At 33.9% G+C, this 23832-nt stretch overlaps 1 protein-coding gene across 1 annotated transcript; it reads left to right on the top strand.

The window, feature by feature from the left end:
* On the top strand, positions 1 to 23726 carry fstl1 (follistatin-like 1). The gene is given in 11 exon segments (NM_001164960.1): positions 1 to 45; positions 150 to 239; positions 16164 to 16218; positions 16881 to 16975; positions 17588 to 17717; positions 18584 to 18750; positions 18844 to 18962; positions 19639 to 19751; positions 20311 to 20374; positions 21593 to 21711; positions 21986 to 23726. Coding segments are annotated over 11 exon segments (1227 nt in total). The 5' UTR covers positions 1 to 42; the 3' UTR covers positions 22258 to 23726.
* Positions 23727 to 23832: the final 106 nt, after the last annotated feature.

Consider the following 23832-nt stretch of genomic DNA (forward strand, 5'->3'; position numbering starts at 1 on the left):
CCGGCGATCAACAATACAGTACTGGGACTCCTTGATACCAAGATGGTACGTTTAATTTCGTTCTTTTCTGTAATGTCTCAACTGATTAGTCTAACAACTACAGTTGTCTCACTTGGTGCTAACCGGTGTCTCTTATTTGTCTTTTACAGGCTCGCGTATTCTTGGGATTGTTGTCTTTTGCCGTGATTCTAGTGGTTGTTAGCGGGTCAGGCGATGCGAAATCTCACAACAAGAAGGGGGTAAGTAACGTACGTGAAGGTATGGACAAGCGCTGACTACAGCTGGACTTGCCACTGATTTCTCAGCGGGATTCATTTGTTTCCCAATTGTTAGGTCGCCGTTTCAGACGACCTACGATACAGTACGGTATATTTAGGTCACAGTCTTCAGATTAGATAGAATTGGGTCATCATCGGTGGTCCGATCGTAAACTAAATATTTCAATGTTTCTAGGTTTTGTCGCAAAGTTTTCTTGAAAGTCGCGTGGCGTGAATTTTTAATAAAAATGTCACCGGTAACTTTTACAATATTGATACTAACACAGCTCTGTGATTTGTCAGTTTTGGTTTCCATCTCAGATCGCATGTAGGAGTTTGAATTGCTTAATATCGACATCATTGAAGCACTTATCCATTTCCTGTGTTTCTTTGTCGGGAGTAAAAAAGCAAATATTTTTCTGAAAGGATGTAGTTTATCGACTTGGTACTTCGTAGTTTCATCTAGTTTTATTACCCAAGCATGGCTGATACGATATAATTAAAGAAAATCGTTAGTGCCTGTTTATAAAAACCGCACTCCTGGCATATAATGAAAAGGGGGGGGGGGTGAAAAACAAATTGCTTAATAGTTATAATTTAACCAGAATTGGAAGATGTTAACCTCCCCTATTTTGATTTACTCTAAAATCCTTTTTTCAGCTGCAATTAATTTTGCTTTTTTGTGTGTTTTGTATGGAATTCATTTTCACTGATGTATGTTGAGTTGACTGTAAAATATATGAAAAAAGTATATTCGCTGGATTTTAATTTCACTGGACCAGCCCTTCAGAAAAAATACTGAAATAAAAGTACCTTACAGTACAGCACTAAAATATATACCAATCTGATTAAAAATATGTTGTTTTACTTTTTTATAAATGTACATATTACTCAATGTCTGTGTTGTCATGCCAACCAAAAATAGTACTTAGTGCAGTACAAAATCCGTATATAATGCATGTGTTTGTATTCTATCGCCGTTTTCACATCCAGTCTGAATGTCTCTGCATCCTGCCATTCTCTTCAGTCAGTAATTTGTTGCATGAATCCATGTATAAAAAGCTAATTTCTCTTTTATTTTGGCAAATTTAACCCTCCAGTGAACTGGATGGGAATAAATTCCAGAGTTAAGGATTTCAAATTACAGAAGCCTGTGAAACGCAAGTTTTGTTTTTATGGCCTGTGCTCATTGATGAGTGACTCTGATTGCCTTATATGTCAGGATAAACTGGACATGTAAAGAAATTAATTGCACTTAAGAAGTGTCTATTGCTACTACAATGCCAGCAGACTATTGGTAGTTGATAATGGCCCCCATTAAATATGTAGAAGTCCATTTACTGTGCAATTAGTGGTTTACTGGTATGGTTAGCAGAAGTGTCCACCAATTAGGGATCATCCATTTCATTTGGAGGGGGGTTCTTGATTACCTACAGTGTTCTTCTTCTAATCCTCAACATCACAAGTTGTTTCAGTGAGGAATCCAACATTGCTTTTAAATTATTCAAATACGTCAACTCAACTGACATTTTTTAAGATGCAATAGTAATGTTTTTCTGTACCAAATTTGTAGACTGGCGGAGTCGGGATGATTAGTTTGTTTTTTCAGTTTTAATAAAATAAAAAAATTCGCGAAATGAAAGTGTTAGCGTGAAGTCACCCCGACTGGTTTATTTTGCAGGAAATTCATTGCTATTAAATATTCATGATGCACATATTATAATGAGGTGGGCGCGGAAATACGTGCATAATGAGGTCAACATGGTAAAGCTCACATTGCAGACCCAACATGGCTGCATGTTGAAATTTGAGTTTTTTGTAGTCGTTGTAAATAGACTTAAAAAGTAACTCGTACTAGTCGTAGAATTAAAAAAAAAACGGCTGCTACAATCAGCCGACGTCTTCTCGATCAGAGGTCAGATGAAGAGACGTTGTGATTGGCTTAGATGATTGTCAATTAGAACACTCATTAACATGGGTGATAAGGAATCATCCATACAGGTGTGTGTGTGTGTGGGGGGGGGGGGTAATTCATTCATGTATAGGTGAATGTTTTTAGTCATCAATTGTTTGTGTCATGTATATATTAAACAGAACTAGGTAGTCGGATAGTACATTTTGAAAAAGTAGTCCATGTTCTCACTAGAAAAAGTGGTCCGTGTTCTCACTCGAAAAAGTAGTCCGTGTTCTCACTAGAAAAAGTAGTCCATGTTCTCACTAGAAAAAGTAGTCCGTGTTCTCACTCGAAAAAGTAGTCCGTGTTCTCACTCGAAAAAGTAGTCCGTGTTCTCACTAGAAAAAGTAGTCCGTGTTCTCACTCGAAAAAGTAGTCCGTGTTCTCACTAGAAAAAGTAGTTTGTGTTCTCACTAGAAAAAGTAGTCCGTGTTCTCACTAGAAAAAGTAGTCCGTGTTCTCACTAGAAAAAGTAGTCCGTGTTCTCACTAGAAAAATTTACATTGACATAAGTTGTAAGGATCTCATAATCTTGCATTAACAGTGATAATTCGTACAGGAGGCGTAAATATGGTGACCACTGAGTAATGCGAACAATGGCAACGAATCATGGATAGTCAATATTTCGTTTGACCTTATACTCTGTCTTGTGTGTACTTCTTCAAACGAGCAATAATAACAATTCAATAATATATGAACATTGAGCTAAACTTGTTTTAGAGATCTACCGGTATTTTGGAATCTATTTTGAGTTTAAACTATGTCTACAGTTCAATACAACTATCTAAACTGCTTTAAAATTCAACACACATTGCGAGCCTACTTACTGTGCAATAAGATAAACATTAATACAGTTAACTAAGGCTATCAATTTAGTTAAAATGCCAATGCACTTACTGCATCTTTTGCAAATGCTACCCAGTGTTGCCCCCTCCCAACTCTGCCATATCTAAGTGTTTTTATGTCAACGCAACATGTTCTCACCTGTTTTTAAGCGCACGTAAGTATTATTTTATAACTATGTTAGTATAATGTTTTCACATCTGTTACTCTTTTACTCTATCACATGTTATTGTGTTGGCGTAAAGAAAAAAAACAAATGTAACACAAAATGAGACAGGGAATTTGTTGTCACACATTGTGAGACAGGAATTGGTACTCACTGTATGTTTGCACACCATTAATTTTATTTGCCTTATTGAGTATGTTCAGGTTCAGTCATAGGTATTGTATTTGTATAATTTAATTTTGAGAAATAACTACTCAAATCACTAAATGTTGTCTTGACGTTTTTCTGAGCAAAGATCATCTTTTATGATGGTTGATATAATTTAAAATGCTTCGTTTATTTTTTGAATACCATCATTTTTCCCGCCAAAATTTTGAAATATATTTCACTTGAAATCAGAACTTAAAAACAGAACTCATAAAAAATGTGGCAGTAGAAAACTATTGAGAATGAAAGGGTCACTGAACTTTGCTAGGAGATTCCAAGATGTAATATATTTTTTTTCTTCTTTCTTTAAGTGGGGTCAAACTTTTATAACGTCATCGACATTAAATTTATACAGGAAATTCTTGTCAGCCTTGAGAACAAACAGTACACTCTGTATGTGATCTAGCTCTATTGACCTTTGTTGAAGGGCTGACCTTTGCAGATAAAAACAACTTTAAAGACCCACTGGATGGACATAATAGACCAATAGTTACAAAGAGCTGTATTGTAGGTGGTTTTGTTGTCGTGGGAACATTGATTGAGAAGATAAAGGTGTCTGATCAGTGTCTTGTTATCTAATTGTAATTTGAACTTGTGTTCTGTTTGGTTGATGAAGGTGTGTTGAAAAGGTGTGATCATTCATCAAAAGAATACTGTGGAATACTTTATTTTCGTTGGAATTAATTTTCGCTGAAAAGGCTTTTTGGGCATTTTGTATGGAATTTATTTTCACTGATTTTTGATGAGTTTAATGTGAAATATAGGAAAAAAAGTATATTCGCTGGATTTTATTTTCATGAAATCATCCCTTCAGCGAAAACAGCAAAAATAAATTCCAAGCGAAAATAAAGTATTCTACAGTACTTTATTTTAGCTGGAATTAATTTTCACCTTTTTGGGAGTTTTCAACTTTAGTTAAATGTAAAATATAGAAAAATTCTATATTCTGATTCCATACTATTATCTATAAAATCCATGGCATTAAGGTAAATGTCTATGCTACTAATAGAGCAAGTATTAGTTTCCTAGGTGTGCTGGATATTGCTCAGGATATTTTTTTAAACCCAAAAAAAAACATTTAGCAACTAATCAGTTCTATTAGTATAACATAGGAGAGATGCAAAGAAGTAAGAATGACAGCAATTTAGTTTACTCTGTGTATCCTCTGCAGGGATTGCGTTAACCCCATATTTTGCTTCCCAGACTCCAATTATTGAAGAGGGACCCAGTTTTTCAGGCAAGCCGGGTTCAAATCTCTAATAAAGTTATAAAGGGTCAAATTTCAATTTCTTAAAATTTTGTAAGTGGGACTCGTCTTGCCGAGACACTTGCGCAAACCCTGCTCTGTGTATTGAAACATAACATACTGTGAAATACTTTATTTTAGATGGAATTAATTTTCACTGAAAACACTTTTTGAGTGTTTTCTATGGATTTTATTTTCATTGATTTTTGACAATTTGAATGTAAAATATACACAAAAAAGTATATTTGCTGGATTTTATTTTTACTGAATAATTCCTTCAGTGAAAATAGCGAAAATTAATTCCAATCGAAAATAAAGAATTCTACAGTAAACTAATAATTACAATAATTGTATACATATTCATTAAAATATGAATTATTACGATCATAAATATAACTAATTTACGTAAGTACGTGTGTGCTGCTAATCGTGCAAGTTCGTTTGAATTTCTCAGAAACTTTATTTCTTTATTGATAAGCAACAATAGATCACAACATAATGATGTGATTGCCATTACTTCTTTCGCTTTACCACGTCACAAATTGCTCTCTCGGTAAGACTCATCTGAAAGGTGTATTTAATGAAGCAATAATGTCATTTATCAAATTGTATATATGGAATTCTAATGAGGCTGCTGATTTTGAAAAGACACTTTACCAGCTGGTACCCAAGTCATGTGTCTCTTGTTGTGATAAATTAGATTTTGCGATAATCCCAAGTGGATTATGGATTAGGTTAATCTCTCTTATAATAGTTGGATTAGGTGTAGTTCTCGTAACAGTTACGAAGTGTTGTCTGATGACCTTCCAGTTAATAAAATGTACAAATCACCGATAAACTACCCAATTAACACGAAATGCAGATTCACAAATCAAATTGCAAAAAACTATTTTTCAATCCTCTGCTTGTGATGTAGTGGTTATGTTCTTCTATATATCCTTTTAATTTCAGTACAAAAAAATCAATATTTTCGCAACTTGGTGCATTTGATTGTTATACAGTAAAATAAAATAAGATGTGAATTGCATGCTGATTTGTATAGTTTAACCTTTTCACCAGCACTTTCCTCTTTTCATCACAAATTCACAAAATAGTCCCGTTTTACAGTCTGAGTCTGCACTTTTCTTCAAATGCAATCATTATCAGCAACAGCCAATATCTACCTTATGTCTTTTTCGCGAGCATGTCTTTTTTCACGATTTTAGCGAGAGAACTGATTCGCTAATGACTTTATTATCAATTCAAAATGGCCGCCAAACAAAGAAATCAACAATGACAAGAGAGATTTGCTAAATCAACATTTCGCTATTACGTCATTTTACGACAATTCGCTTAAATTGCATGCCGCTTTTTAAACATGTTTTACAGTATATCAGGGGAGGTGAGATAATTATTCACTGGCTTTTAAATTCTGTGAAAATAAATTCCATACAAAACATTCAAAAAGTCTTTTCAGCAAAAATTAATTCCAGCTAAAATAAGTATTTTACAGTAGTCAGTTTTTCTAGAAAAAAATTGCAAGAGGGAGCACTGCAATTCAGCAGAGCCACCAAGTGGGGGAGATAGGGTTCTCCCTACCAGGGTGTGATAAGTTAAAATGGAGCATTCTATGGCTTCCTTGTGGCCAAATTACTATCAGACAGGTCACAGTTGAAGACTCTGGCCACATGTGATCCCTGGTCAATCAGAATTTTATGGTTGCCAGTGGATCTGCTCCCCAGGGTAAGGGGGCACATGGCCATGGCATGAGGGCGCTGCACCCCTGTTCCCTTGTTTAAACAAATCCCTGGTTGTGAAATTAAATACTTAATTAAATATTAAGTACCAGACAGAAAATTGTTTGGTTCATTGTGAACTGATGTGTACACTGATTAGAAATTATTTATGTGTCTGTGGTTCTAAGATGATAAATTAATTAACACAGTGATGCCTACAACACCAATTATGCTTGGAGTTAAAATTCTATCATCGTCATTATGAGAAACTACAATGAGTTGGTTTCATGTTCGTATTGTACAAGGGGTCTCTGATCGGTAATTGGATAGAAATTCAAGAAGTCGGATATAGCTATCGGGGTACACAGACAAAACATAGGAAGGAAGTCATGTAAACAATTCATGGATGTTAACGTCTGGGGTAAATTACATTTACCAATTATATTAATCCATACTAATAAACCGATTAATTTTCACTGCTAGAAATTTTTACATTTTGATGGCATTCTTGAAGACAAAATTTCATAAAAGTCCCTGACACGCTAAATTCGCAAAAAATTATTACTCACAAAATTAAAGTGGTTCACAGTATCATGGAATTAAGGTTCATGACTGTATGTACTCTCCTGAATAAGTTTACATTCATGATTGCATATATTGTAATTATTTAAACAGGACTGACCCTCCTTAATGTAGGGTTAATTATGTAAACACACTCTTAGTGTGTTCTCATTGAATATGTGCTTTCCCTTTACATCAGCTTAAAAAAACAAATATGTTACAACAGTTTATAGAGATTTAATGATAGAGTTTAATAAACAGCTTTGGAAGCAGAAAAACAGAAAAGGGTCCCATATTTGAAAATATAGTAAACAGCATAATTGTCACTGCTAGAAATTCCACAATACATTACCATGTGTAATTCATAAAAAATTATCACTTGCAAAATTTAGGCAGTTTACAGTACCGGGTATCTAATTAGAATACTGTAGAATACTTTATTTTCGCTTGGAATTTATTTTCGCTGAAGGGATGATTCCATGAAAATAAAATCCAGCAAATATACTTTTTTTCCTATATTTCACATTAAACTCATCAAAAATCAGTGAAAATAAATTCCATAAAAAATGCCCAAAAAACCTTTTCAGCAAAAATTAATTCCAGTGAAAATAAAGTATTCCACAGTATTATATTGGCAGTACTGTTGCACTGTCTTATCAGGACTTACTATATAAAAGCTAAAGCAATAACTTCATATACCTCCATTATAATTTCAGTGGATTACCTAATCAATTAGACTGACTCACCTTAATGATTTTTAGAGTAGAAACTTGATGCAGTGTTTATAAAACTGTCTGCTAATGAATGCACTATAATATTTATCCTGGGTAGGTAAAAGGAAACAAACCTGAGGCCGTGTTAGGGAAACTATGTCTGATGAATGTTTCTGGTGTCAGTTAAAAATATTTGAAAAAATATAATTTCCATGGAAAAATAAAATAATTTGTATTGTGTTTCAAAATTAAAATTAAAAAGAATATGAGCATTGATTTTAAAAAACAAAATGCCCAGAATAATGTTTTTGGGTTTTAAATCAAGTTTACCCAAAACTGTCTTCTACCCATGATGCATCAGTATGTAGGAATAGATAGAAACTGTATATAAGGCCAGACAAAAATAGGTTTTGTTTTTTGTCAACATACGTATCTGTTTAAAACCTGCATATTTTTTTGGCCAATTGTGGATGCTGGTGAAGTGCACCACATATGGTAGAATTAAAAAATGTTTTGTTTTCTGTTTCAGAAAGTGTTTTGTTGCTCCAAATCAAACCTTAATACATGTTATCAAAAATATTGTTTAATAAATGTTGAACTTATATCTTGTTGTTATGGTATTAAGTAATCTTAATACAAAAATAAATAAAAAAAAGATTGAAAAAAAAATTAAACTATCAGCAATTCTTCCTAGGACAAGAAACAAAATCTTTTTTTTAGCATAATTATATTTATAATCTAATAAAAATGATTATTAAAAACAAAATTAACACTACATGTATTCACTATATGCATATAAATTTGATCTTTGTCAGGAATATAAAATAAAGTGATGCTGTATATTATTTTTATAGGAATTTTTCTCCTGAATTAAAAAATCATTTTATTTTAATTCTGCATTTCATTTACTTCAACAGACACGTTGTATTTGTGGCAAAATTTTACAGGATATTGTTTTGCTAATTTATTTTTAGTATTATTCAAGTGAAATAAAAATAATTCATGTCATTATGTCCACATCTGTTCGTGTGTGTGTGTGTGTGGTCAATAACTTGCTGACTCAGCTGGCTCTAGTTGTATTAGATCTCAGCTTTGGTGATTCATTGCATCCTCACAGACGTATCAGCTCTGCAAATGACACATTCCAGCAGTGTGCCCTTTAGCAGAGGGGATTTTGTAAGGATCTTCATTCACAATGGAATTCCAAAAATCAAGTTGTGTCGGCAAGTTGAGTACTGGGGAGAGACGTATTCAAGCTAGGATTGCCCTTATAATCACTACGTCCGTCCACTTGTCTGTTTGTGTGTCTGTCAACACATACGTATTAGGTCTTTTGTGGTTTATTTTTGGCTGGGGTGATTATGTTAAAACTTGAGAGGCAAGTCACACCTGCACTCTAGTAAGGTGGAAAAATCTGAACAAATTCCTGCCCCACCATTTTCATGGCAATAGCCAAAAAAACTGATTGTTTCCTACCTTTGCGCCAAATGTATCTCCTCCTACAAATCTTTGAGTAAAAATTTAGGCCATATCTCAGTGTGGACCAGGGTTACCATAAGTATTCTCATTAAGGGATCACCATATTTGAAATGTCAGGCACGAGTGAATTAGATTCAAAATAGGTGTCACAAATGAAATATTTAAGGTTTTTTTGTATTTCTACTTAATAACAAAAAAATACTATGCAAAAAAATGTAATGTGCATTGGCTTTAATTTAGCTGGTATCGACAAGTAAAAAAATGCTTATTAACAAATGATCACAATAATGTAATCCAGTCATTTCAAAAGCGAATACATTACTTGTTATAGAGTTGAAATGTTGATAACTAATCAGCCGTGATTATAATAAAATACAAAAAAAAATTTCGTTGGTTTGCTATGAAATGCAAGTAAAATTCAACTTCATTTTATTGAAGGAGAATGTTTTCAGTTGCATATGAACACTCGATGCGGAACGATATCCGCCATGTTTTATACATCCTTTGATCTGATAAGTTAGCCAATCAAAAAGCTCGATTGTACCAATTTATTTTGTTTACTTTAAGCAGGAAATTAATCATTTTTTTGTGATAAACTGATGTTTGAAGAATTATTTAAAACTTTTCATGGTTGTAATATCACATTTTTAGCTTGAATAGACTTCATCGATTACGAAAACATGAGTTGTACTCTTATTTAGATGCAGAAAAGTTTAAATCATAATATTGATGTCTGAATTAAAATAATTGTGCTACTTGGTTTTCTAATATCTTTCATTTGTTATTAAAGTTCAAAAAAGTTTAAACATGACTAAAAATCAATGTTTAATATATTAAATGTTTGTTACAAGAAAATACCAGGATGGGTGACCTTTAGGGGCTCTGCATAAAGTACCAGGATGTGTGACCTTTAGGGGCTCTGCATAAAGTACCAGGATGTGTGACCTTTATGGGTTCTACATAAGTACCAGGATGTGTGACCTTTAGGGGCTCTGCATAAATTACCAGGATGTGTGATCTTTAGGGGCTCTGCATAAAGTACCAGGATGTGTGACCTTTAGGGGTTCTACATAAGTACCAGGATGTGTGACCTTTAGGGGTTCTACATAAGTACCAGGATGTGTGACCTTTAGGGGTTCTACATAAGTACCAGGATGTGTGACCTTTATGGTTCCACATGGGTCATGCATAAGACAAAATAATTCAGTGTGCCAGTACTGTTTTTAGTCCCCGTTCGGACGAAGTCCGAAAACGGGGACTTATAATTCGGTCTCCGTCCGTTCGTGTGTCCGTGCGTCCGTGTGTCCGTCCGGAGTCATATCTCAGAATCCCTTGGACCGATCCCGTTCATTCTTTGCATGTGCCTAGTACTTTATGCGGGACATATGCACATGTAGTGGTTTAGCGATTTGATTCAAAATGGCCGACTGGCAGCCATCTTGTTTTTTGAAAATGTTGTATTTTGGACATGCTTTGTCAGTTTTCATTCAAACTTGGTACATAGATTATACATGTTAGGATACATGTCCATGATGATTTATTTCACAATTGGATCAAAGATGGTCGACTGGCAGCCATCTTGTTTTTTGAAAATGTCGTATTTTGGACATGCTTTGTCAGTTTTCATTCAAATTTAGTACATAGATCATAAATGTTAGGATACTTGTCCCCGACCGTCCGTGAGTTCCTGAGTCTGTCCGTCCGACCGTCCGTCTGTCCGTGCGTCAGTCTATCCAACGTCATATTTCAGAATCCTGTGGACCGATTCCGTTCATTCTTTGCATGTGCCTAGTACCTTATGTGGGACATATGCACATGCAGTGGTTTAGCGATTTGATTCAAAATGGCCGACTGGCAGCCATCTTGGTTTTTGAAAATGCTGTATTTTGGACATGCTTTGTCAGTTGTCATTCAAACTTGGTACATAGATTATACATGTTAGGATACATGTCCATGGCGATTTATTTCGCAATTGGATCAAAGATGGTTGACTGGCAGGCATCTTGTTTTTGTTTTTTTATGTAGTATCTTGGACGTGCTCTGTCAGTTTTCATTAAAATTTGGCACATACAATGTACATGTACTTTATACATGTTAAGATGCATGTCCATGACAATTTGTTTCAAAATCTGGTCAAGGATGGCCGATTGACAGCCATCTGACTTTTTGGCCTTACTACTATATTTCCACAATTTATGTACCATTTTCATTCGTATTTGGCACATACATCATACATATCAGTGTGCTTCATAATCAGATCAAAGATGGCTGAATAACGGCTGTTTTTATTTTGGCCATATTACTATGACACGAACCACGTGTTTTGATGTAAATAAACAATCTGTTGTATACGCCACTTGGAACTCAAGTTTCAAGGACACACTCGCGACAATCCCTCCGCTTTAATATGATGAGCACAAAGAGAACTTAACGGGGACTGTGTCATTTTCAATGACTTGTTCACAAGTAGTTTTCGGTGTTTCACCTATCTACTGTTGTTTCTTTCCTCAAATTATCTAGGAATTTACATTACACATTTTTTAGTCCCCGTTCGGATAAAGTCCGAAAATGGGGACTTATAATTTGGTCTTCGTCCGTGCGCCCGTCCGGAGTCATATCTCTGAATCCTTTGGACCAATCCCGATCATTCTTCGCATGTGCCTAGTACTTTATGTGCGACATATGCACATGCAGTGGTTTAGCGATTCAATTCAAAATGGCCGACTGGCAGCCATTTTGTTTTTTGAAAATGTTGTATTTTGGACATGCTTTGTCAGTTTTCATTCAAACTTGGTATACATGTTAGAGATACATGTCCTTCGACCGTCCGTCCGTCTGTCCGTCCGTCTGTGTGTCAATCTGTCCAGAGTCATATTTCAGAATCCTTTGGACCAATTCAGTTCATTCTTTGCATTTGCCTAGTACCTTATGTGGGACATATGCACATGCAGTGGTTTAGCAATTTGATTCAAAATGGCCGACTGGCAGCCATCTTGTTTTTTGAAAATGTTGTATTTTGCTTTGTCAGTTTTAATTCAAACTTGGTACATAGATTATACATTTTAGGATACATGTCCATGACGATTACTTTCGCAATTGGATCACAGATTGAGGACTGGCAGGCATCTTGTTTTGTTTTTTATATGCGGTACCTTGGACGTGCTTTGTCAGTTTTCATTCAAATTTGGCACATACTTAATACATGTTAAGATACATGTCCATGACAATTTGTTCCAAATCTGATCAAGGATGGCCGATTGACAGCCAACTGACTTTTTGGCCTTACTACTATATTTCCACAATTTATGTACCATTTTCATTCCTATTTGACACATACATCATACATGTCAGTTTGTTTCATAATCAGATCAAAGATGGCCGAATAACAGCTGTTTTTATTTTTGGCCATATTACTACTACACGGAACACGTGTTTTGATGTAAACAAACAATCTGTTGTATATGCCACTTGGGACTCAAGTTTCAAGGACACGCTCGCGACAACCCCTTCGCTTTAATATGACGAGCACAAAGACAACTTTCAAAAATTTAACAGGGACTGTGTCATTTTTAATGACTTGTTAGCTAATTATATGCAGATTAGCCGTCTATCTCACATTTTGCTTAAATAATTTATGACAATTTATTATAAATAATGAATAATAATGAATTCCCCACAGGATATTGGATAAAAATTTTCTATAATATTTGTGAGGGTAAACTCCACAATATGATGCTGTGGGAAATTAATTATTGTTTAAATTATTCATAAAAAATTTATAATAAATTATTTACAAATTTTTGATAATTTAGTTAAATTTTTAAATTGATTTTACTTGTGAACAGAGGTTTATATTACTGTTAGATATTGTAAAACTATAACATCATAAAAACCTCTAATTCTGATAGTGGGGATTTATAACACACAAATTAATGGACAATGCTGGGTCTTTATTTCCGAATGAATTTGTCAAATGTGTAAGACGCAATACCGCTGCTGTACCAACTTTCTTGTTTTAAATTATTGGAATTTGGATGAATCATAAAATAATCTTCAAAAACATCTTCAATAAATCATTTTAGTAAATTTCTGACTGCCATATTCTTTCCACTGGTTTCCATGGTGAAATTATCGCAAAATTTGGTCAGGGACTTGGAATAAAGAAGTTGTTTAATTACTTCTAGATTAATTACTTCAATGAGTTTCTAGTGTGATGATAGTTTTCTGCTATGTAGAATGGATTATGTTCATAAAAAGGTTTGAAAAATGATGAGCTGAGAACAGTCAAATTTTCACTTCTATTAATCAGCATCAGACAAAAAAAAACATTAATGATTGTTGAGTCTTTTTATTTCTATCTAGAAACTGCAATAACAATTACACTAGTACAGACTTTCAGTTACTCATGAATTTGTAAAAAAAATTCATCTCTCGAAAATGAGAACAGTTTAAAATAACAGTTTTAGCATACCAAAAGAAAATAGATATGTACAAAATAAGGATATACAATGTAAAATCAAACGCTTTCAGATTATATTGGAGTATATTAGATCAGCTACTATGAACATATGTCATTTTTCTTCTCTTTCATGTTTTTTTTTGTTTTCCGTGTTTTTTTTGTTTTATTATTTGTGTGTGTATTTTATTATTTTTATGAAATAACAATAAATAAATAAAAAAAAAACAAAAAAAAAAAAACAGAATAATAATTACAAATGAATTCCAGCTGTGGCAGTAAGTCTCGTCTCTCTGTTTTGAGCTGAAAGAGAACGATGAATCAATTGTCAGACTGAAATATGAACTTATTATTTCATTTAATTTTATTAATAACTTAAGTGGTCTGGGAATATTAACAGCACCTTAGGGAGTTGATTTTAATTACCTTGTCTGTCACCTGCTAATTGCACACCTGTGTACCAGGGAAAGTGCATCTATAACAAACGTTTCTCCTTCTCATCGTGGAATCAGGATAACAAATTCTAGAAATGTTTTAATTTCATTAACATTACCTGCTGAAAGCTTTTCTATACGCTCACAGGCTTTACATTTTTTATCCTACCAGGATTCTGACCATGCTTTCTGGTGTCGGCCACTTATAATTTCCGAACAGAACAAAAGTTGCCACTCGATAAAATTCTATTGTTTATATTGCAGTGGCCCCTCGCTAAGTCGTGTCTCAGTAAGTCATGTTTTCGGCGAAGTCGCGGGTAGTTGGATGGTCCCAAAAAATTCTGTTGTGTTTTGAAGGCAGTTTTGAAGTAAAAGAATTACTGTTTCATTGCATCAAGTATTTAATTGGCCATTAAAGAGCTAGAGGAGACAACTTAATATCTAATGGCGTGACGGTGGCCTGACACAAGGTGTCGACAGGAGTATGAAGTTGCGACTTTACGTACTTCTCGGCAAGCCCCGTTTGATATAGCTCCATAAAACTCACTGCAATGGGTTGAATCCATGTGGACATGGACGCTGTGATGTTGTTCAACAAAAAAAACATGCTATGAATAAACCCATGTGTGTATACAAACAAAATGTATGTGCTTTTTATCCATTCTCAATGCATAAACCTCCTTTCACGAGACCCCTTGGTAATTCGCGACTCTCAATAAGTCACGTTTTTTGCTTGGATCCCGACTTAGCGAGGGCCACTGTACCTGTAAATTGTTGACGTCATTTTAACAAGATGGGTGTCAGTAGACAATCCTTGTCTTATTTTAACACACAAATTAACACGATGTAAAAAAAAAAAATACACGAAACAGAACATGAATGGAAATTGACGTACTGTTCAAAATCAATCTACAGTGTCCGCAACCTAATGTGTTTTTATTTTAATCTCACTCGACTGACTAGTGACTGATTAGCGTTCAATTACAATTCGAAAAGAGATAAAATTATTGTACCTGCTGTAACTAATGACATGCTTTAAAACAAAACCTGTCAGGATAGAGATCTCAGGATATGTATCTTAGATGAGATTGCGAAAAATATTGAATCCAATCTTTATTTTATCAAAGCAGATTAATTTAATTAAAGTAGTTAAATAACAACTAATACTAAGATACAAAGATGACAATCATGAATATTAATCATTCATGAATATTGATAAAGTCATGAATATTAATGAGAAATTGGTACTCTAATCAAGCTAGGAAAATCCTTGCCCAGTTATACTCCAATGATCTATTTGTCTATCCTCTGCACACTATGCAGTTATTTCAAATGCAGTATAATTGTAAATATGTTCATGGCTGTAACTATTACTTTACCTCAAACCTCATTTGTGCACAACTTTTCCGGTGACATCACAGTAAAATGTTGTTATTTATGCAGCTTTCTGCATTATTCATCATACTTTAACAAAAAAGCAAAGTTCCTGAATGTCAAATTTGCTTGAGGAAACCCTAAACCCAACACACAATTTTGTTTTGTATTTTTAGCTCTGCTGTCGACGAAGTCGAGCGGAGCTTATAGTATTACTGATTGTCCGTCGGCGTCCATCGTCGTTGTCGCCGTCGTCAACTTTACATTTTCGACTTCTTCTTAAAAACTACAAACTGTATAGCTGTGGAACTTTCTAGGAAGGTACCTTGGGTGGTTCTCTCTCAGATTTGTTCATTTCGTGTGGATATGTTCAATTGTCTTATTTATAGCAAATATTTTTGTCATTTTTGGTCAAAAATGCTATTTTCGACTTTTTTAACTCATTTACTGTAAAATACTTTATTTTAGCTGGAATTAATTTTCGCTGGAAAGACTTTTTGGGTGTTTTGTAATTATTTATTTTCACTGATTTTTTTTGAGTTGAATGTAAATCATAGAAAAAAATGTATATTTGCTGGATTTTATTCTCACTGAATCATTCCTTCAGCAAAAATAGCAAAAAAAATCTAAATGAAAATAAAGTATTTTACAGTATTAGAAGTTATGTTTATTTTGTCCAAAATTAACCAAGAAATATATACATATAAATATGCAAAATGTTGAATGTTGATTTTAATTGTGTTTATTTTAATTTGCAGAAAAAGTCAGATGATGTACTTGCACCTCCTGCCAAGCCTGTATATACTACCGGTAGTAAGTATAAGCATGAATACTGCCCTCACAGGTGAAACAAACATGTTACTTACACAGTGAAGTGAAATGGCTTGAAATACATGGTTTTCTGCTCACTACATGATTTCGCGTTTTGCGTAAAAGGTGCAAACCAAATGTTTGCTGTAAAAATCAAATGATTTGATTTTGAACTTGAATTTCTGTATTTTATAGCTCAATGTCAATCTACAAGAAGGGAATATGGTGTTGTGATATCTTTACTTCTTTAAAATCCCCATTTGTGTATAGCAAGTGTGTTTGTCCGGATTTTAAGTTTGAATTTTTGCATAAAAATAAAATAAGTACTGTAGAATATTTTATTTTCGCTTGAAATTAAAGGAATAAGTCAGTGAAAATAAAATCCGGCGATTATACCTTTTTTCCTACATTTTACATTCAACTCGTCAAAAATCAGTGAAAATAAATTCCATACAAAACACCCCAAAACGTCTTTTCAGCGTAAATTAATTCCAGCTGAAATAAAGTATTTTACAGTATTTCTGCTAATTATCAAATGTTTGAATTCACCCATATTTTGAAATCTCCCAATGAACAGAAAATGGTGCATTATGGATGAAATAATTCTCAGAATTTGAATCAAATCATGACAATTTAAAAAATATAAATTTTTCTCTTTTTTATAGAACAATTAGTGTGTGAACGTGAAAAGGTTCAGTGTGGAGCAGGACGAGAGTGCGTAGCTGACGAAGACGGGGAACCTACATGCATCTGTATGAGAGTAAGTCTGTCTGACCACAAATGTTTGCATACTGGCTTTGTATTCTGTATTTTCTTTTGTAAGTCTGTTTTCTGTGTATGTTATTATTTTATTATAAATAAAAAAAATTTGTTCACAACAATGGGATTTTTTGGCATTATCTCCATAGAAATTTAATTCATAAATAATATATAATATTCGTCAAATATTCCAAAATGTTAGATACATGTACTCATGTTATTACTGCATATGATGTCTGCACTCATTGGTACTCAAACATTCTGATGAGATATTTTTACCATAAAAACCAATGCTATTCACAAAAATAAAAATTTTATGGTTGTTGGACACAATTTAGGTAACCATACTTTTTGAATCTGGATTTTGTGATCAACAGCATAAAATATAACCATTTGGTAAAAGTTCTGGAAGTCTGGTGATAAGTTTTAACAGTAGCCAACACACTTAAAAAGTTGTTATGAAAATAAAGGAAGCCAGGTCATCCTGTGTGACCTCTCCCTTTAAGTTGTAATTATCATATGAAAGTTTCAAGGCAGAAATGTACATATTTTCGCATGGTTGATTTGTCAAAGCCTTGATAGTAGTATTAATGCATTTATTTTCTCTTTTTAGGAATGCGTGTCTCACTCACATCCTGTTTGTGGAACCAACGGCAAATCGTATGACAACCATTGTGAGTTACATCGTGAAGCCTGTATTGAAGGAATTAAAATACACATACAACATGATGGACTTTGTGCTTGTGAGTAAAATCAGCCATTCAGAATGATGAATTTATACTAGCCAATCATAGTAGTGTATTTAATCCTTCTGTCCAATCAGATGGATGTATTTAATTAATTTGACCAATCAGAATTACATGTTCATTAAAGTTAGCAAATCAGAATATGCTGGTTGAGTATTGTTCAAGTTAGAATTATTTATTTATGAATGGCTGACCATTGAGAACAATTCTCAAGCTAGGTTCGCTGAATGAGTTATTCGCTTATTCAATTTTAAGTAACTTGGCTAAAAACTAAATCGAAATGTTGTAAAATTTGCAAGTTTTACTGATGAATGTATTTTACTGTTTATTGAGTAAGTTGATATATGTGTACTCTACAATAAATCCTGTCTTGAACTCTAGGGAGTACTGGTACGTATTAAATATTCAAAATCACTCAGACACAATTGAGTTAAATACTGTAAATGCATTAATTATTCACTGATTTTAATTTAATTATTTTTGCTGATAAGTAAATTCGTTAAAATTAAACATGTAAAATAACAATAGAACTCACTTTTTCTCTGCCAAGTTTGTGAAATTAAAACCCAGTGAAATTGTTCAAAATAATCCAGTGTGCATATTAAGTTAATCTTAATGGAAAATGATTCTGTAATATAGTCCATCAAACAGAAAATTTCACCTGCAATTTGGAAACACCGTAAGTTCCCGGAACCTCAATCACAACTGAATCCATAGAACTCTTAAATCCTTATATACCATCGTTACCGTTAATTACAGTACATAGTCAATGAATTCAAACAAAAGTGTGCTGACAGTATAAAGAATGTATATGTTTGTATTATTCTTTGTTTAATACTGAATAACTGCCTGATGTCTTTCAGCCATGCCATCGCCGACGCCAGAAACTGTAAAACCTGTGGTCTGTTTCCAGAGTGATAGAGATATACTACGTCAGAAACTTATTGATTGGATGATACAACAGGAGATCCCCGCAGGCTGGTTCACTGATGGTCGTAGTTATAAAGACATCATACAGATGTTTTTTGATGTATGTCTGGTTGTCTTTTATTACATCGCTCACCCTCTCTAATGGAGCATGTTTAGGTCAAGTTACCATTTTCTGATAATTGTTTTTTTTCAGAAATATGACGAGACCAGCGATGGAAAGTTGGATTCCAACGAATTGCTACATTTTGTTGAAGGAAATGAAACAGTTAGCAACGTAACACACAACAGTGAAGGTGAAAATGCAATTTTAAGGTGAGTGCTGTTGCCATGGAAATGATGTGGTCTTCTCATAATCCTAGAAGTATGACCAGATAGCGAAATGTTCACATCTTTGCATTACATATATATGAATCACTCGTTCGTGCAGTTAGTTAACATCTAATATCAGTTCGTAATATTATACACACTGAACGTCGCAACTGTGAATGATATGCAGCGTGGCCATGTAATATAGCGTCATATCTCAGAAAAAAACTCTGATAAACTCTTTACTTTACTACCATACGAATCAATCCGTAAACCATCTTCAACTTCCTGCTGAGTTTACAGCCTGAACAGTTCATGGTACATCAAAGCTGAGTACACATGTAGCAATCACTACACAACCACTCACTCTAAGGTCAAAAGAAGCACAGGAGTAAAGTGCATTGCCAAAGAACACAACATCAAAAACTGGCCAGATTCAAATCAGGAACCCTCTGATTGCGAGTCCAAAGTTAAAGCCATTCCAATACGATGCCTTCTCATGACATTATAAACCCCTTCAATTGCCAAGGTTTAAGCCATTGTACCACAGGAACATGTCTTTTGTTCAGTTGATACCTCGCAAAATGCATAAAGTTTTGTACTACGTGTATTGGTAAATACAAAATATAAAAATGCGCCCATGACTAGATCGCTGAATTATAATGTTGTGTTTTTTTTTCAGAGGATTGTGTGTTGATGCACTCATAGATATCAGTGATGATGATGCAGACTGGGCACTCAACCTGGAAGAGTTCCAGAACTGTATGAACCCTGAATTCAGTCCACCATATAGAAGTAAGTAGTCATGGAGATGGTGTAAACTGTAAAATATTTGTTGGAGCATTTTTGTGGACTGAAAACCGATAGCAGTCACTGTGTTAATATCCAATTGCTTATAAGTATGAACTTACAAATGTAACAAAACATCTCACACTGGAAGACTGCTATGCAATGATTAAAATAAAACCAGCTCACACACGATACACAGATATTAGTCCAATTTAGTACATCATTATTCAGGGATTTTTTAAACAAGGGAACAGGGGCGCAGCGCCCTCATGCCATGGCCATGTGCCCCCTTACTCTGGGGAGCAGATCCTCTGGCAACCATAAAATTCTGATTGACCAGGGATCACATGTGGCCACAGTCTTCAACTGTGACCTGTTTTGACCCCAAGGAAGCCATAGAATGCTCCATTTTAATTTAGAATTATCAAAAACTCCACACCCTGGTAGAGAGAACCCTATCTCTCTCACTTGGTGGTGTCGCTAAATTGCAGTGCTCTTGCAGTTTTTTTCTAGAAAAACCTCTGTTTATCCACAATTTGCTCTACTTTATCCTTCATCCCTTTAGGTTGTTCTCTAGAAGATGAGAATTACAAAGATGGAGCAGAAACCAAAGTTAATTGTAACAGTTGGTGAGTAATTCTATTTCTGCTGTCTAGTGTTAGCTGAGTTTAATTTGAGTGTATTTTACTAGTACTGTAAAATACTTTATTTTCTCTATTTTTGCTATTTTTTATTCAGTGAGAATAAAATCCAGCGAATATACCTATTTTCCTATGTTTTACATAAAGATCATTGAAAATGAACTCCATGGAAAAACCCGAAAATTAAAACAGCGAAAAAAACAGCAACAATTATTCTACGGTAGATGTATGGAGGAACTAGTGCAACCAACATTCAAACAACTACGAGTTGTGTTTTTTTCACAGTTTTTTATTTCAGATGATTATTGAGCCCATTTTACTTTTGTGAAGATATATATATATATTAATACAAAAATTCATAAAAATAAGTACCGTAAAACAAATTTTTTGTCTAGGTGTTGTTTGCATTTGTAAAGCATGAACAACCTATGTTCTACTCTATTCATGTTTATGTGTTAACCCAAGAATACTTTTGGTTGAGTATTTCAGAGATTCAAAAAATATGAAAAAAGATATGAAACAAATGCTGCCTGGTGGCGTTATTGCCTAGCAACATATCATCGCTTATTTTAGGCATTATAAGGGATCTGCCCATGCTGATCAGAATTTCCGACCCTGAGGACAAAAAGTTGGCGACTGGCACTATTCTTTTTGTTTATGCTACACACAGAATGTCGTCCACTGGACCATCATTCTATTGTTCTTGTTAAAGTAGTTAAATCTTAGCCAGTGGAATGGAAAAATGAATATTAATTATCTCATGAATATTAATTAGTGACCGCCACTCAAATCAGGCTGGGCAGAACCCTGCATTATTAATAATGATAATTATGCAAAGAACACAAAACTGGAATTTGAATAATCAAAAGTGACAGAAGAAGTGTTATTGTCCCATGCTGCAACAGATTCTATCCAATTTCCCCTAATAGAACATGTTTTATGACAAAAGTTATATATTGTCAATATTATTAACAAAAATTGGAGAAATTCCAGAAGAAACTATGCTATCCTTGCCAGATGCTAACATCAATGAATCTGAAGAGATTACCTAAAATTCTCCATATATAGAACAGTTTAAGACCTGATGAAAGTTGCAAAGTTCAATGACCTCTCAATCGTGCAGGAATTGCCTAATTTACATATCAACTGCCGACCCAACTTTCCGTCCATTTTTTTATATTATTGATGTGTTTTATTTTGCTACAGTGTATGCGCCTGCGGTAACTGGGTGTGCACCGCTATGGTGTGTGATGATGAGGATCCTAGTCTTGCTAAAACTTCCAAAGATGAAATAAATGAGAAAGAAAAGGAAGATTATGACCCAGGTATTTGCCACTCAGTGATATTTCATGCTATGAATTGTGGGAAATATTAAAGAATTCTCTAATTAATTACTGCATTCCTGTCTCGCTTCAGTTTCACGTTTTACACAGATTCATAAAAATTATCTAAAGCAAAATTATAACAGTTCTATCTGACTTGACAGCAAGGGCAGCAGATCCACTGGCAACCATAAAATTCTGATTGACCAGGGATCACATGTGGCCACAGTCTTCAACAGTTTGCATTATATTTTTCAATTTCTATCTGACTTGACAGCAAAAGACTTACCAGATGAAATGACGGAAGATGAGTTCAAGGAGTATATCCGTAAACTAACTGAGGACAATGTCGATGAATTCTTAGAGGAGGAAGTTGAGGGCAAAATAATAGAGGCAGAAAAGAAAGAAAAAGACCTGAAGAAGGAAATTCCCGGAGGAAAAGAAGACAAAATGATGAAACTATCGGAAAAAGAAATTCCTGTTGAGAACTTTAAAATGGGAAAATCTGTCGATAAAAAGGAGAAAAGTAAAGACGCACACAAATTATAGTCACATTTTAACTGCTAACAAGTTATGACCTTTCACCTTTGACCTCCTACAAGTATAATAGGTCACACAAAATTTACTTTTTTTATGGATATACACATGGTTAACAAAATTTTTCTTTTATAGATAGTGATTTGCATTTTGAGTAGTTTAAAAAGATTTTTCCAGAAGTATATCTAAAAAATATAATTGGCTTGGGGTATAATGAATAGACCATTTCTATTTCACTACAAGAACCCGTAATAAGCGTGAAATTGAACAAAGGACATACAAACAAACACTGCGTGGATTACAACAAATGTGGTTTGAGGTATTTCCATGCTTTATATGTGCTATACTCATTTGATGATGGTCTGCATTTTGACATTGAATTATAAACAAAATTCATATTCAAAATCAAATCATGCAATTTTTGCAGCAGATGTTCTCTTTCCGCACACATTATGCGTGATCTGGTAGTAAACGGAAAATGGCCTATTGGGTTGTTATTTTAGTTTCATATGCATATGAACAAATAACTTTTGAACACCTGAACCCTTTTGAAAAAGTCTGAAATGTTGTTTTTCTATAAAAACTGAACTTATTTACAAGTTTTGTTAAAATCACTTTGTCTATGCAATCGTGAATTTTTTTTTATTCTACACATACCATCAAATTGGTACATTCTGCAAATGATCATTTCAACGGGGAAGAACGCTAACTGGTATCAGAATAGCGCCCTCATGGTCATTTTGCAGGTTCACAGATTCTTGTTAGGGACCACTTTAAAATGGATCAATTTAGTATGCGAATAATCTTATTTGAATCTTTGTTGAACATACTGTGGAATAATTTATTTTCACTTAGAATTTGTTTGAATTCAGATCAGTGAAAAGTTTGTTTTTTCAGATAAATAAAACTCGAGTGAAACTAAAGCAATCCACAGTAGCGTTCCATTTTCTTAACTGACAAACTACATACCCCCGGTACTACTTTTGCAGAGCTTGTTATTGTTTTCGATTCTTGTCAAATTTTTTGTCAATTTTACATTGATCGTGACATGCATTCATCATTACTGCATCGCCCACCGATCACATTCGATTCGATAACGGGCAGCGTGAATGCGGTAGTATGGTGACATGAATTCAATAGTTGAATGAATGAATTTGATAGTTAGTCTGCGTGAATGCAGTTGTATGAATATGATAAATGCGCAAATCTGCATGACAGGTTTTGCAAAAGATACACAATTGTCATTTTGTGTACCAATAATAAACATTGTAGATTGTCTTAAATGACCTGGTGTATACTTAAAATATAAAACAATGTAACACTTTTTTTTAACATTGTACTTTTTTTATTCTTTGTATCTCTGCTCATCTGATAGTTAACTTTTAAATACTTTAAATTGTCATTTTACTGTTTTTATTTTTTTATTATATTTTCACTTACAAATATGCAATTCTGCAGGTTTCAATAAATATATTTTGAAAGTATTTGTTTGTGTTCTCTGATTTGAGTTTCAGCGAGTAGAATAGTGTGTCATTCTAAATTACATCAGACTTGAATCGAAAGAAAATGTTTCAGCTGAGTTTATAC

Source organism: Saccoglossus kowalevskii, chromosome 5 (assembly GCF_978046115.1).
Source record: "Saccoglossus kowalevskii chromosome 5, keSacKowa6.1, whole genome shotgun sequence".
NCBI classification, from domain to species: domain Eukaryota; kingdom Metazoa; phylum Hemichordata; class Enteropneusta; family Harrimaniidae; genus Saccoglossus; species Saccoglossus kowalevskii.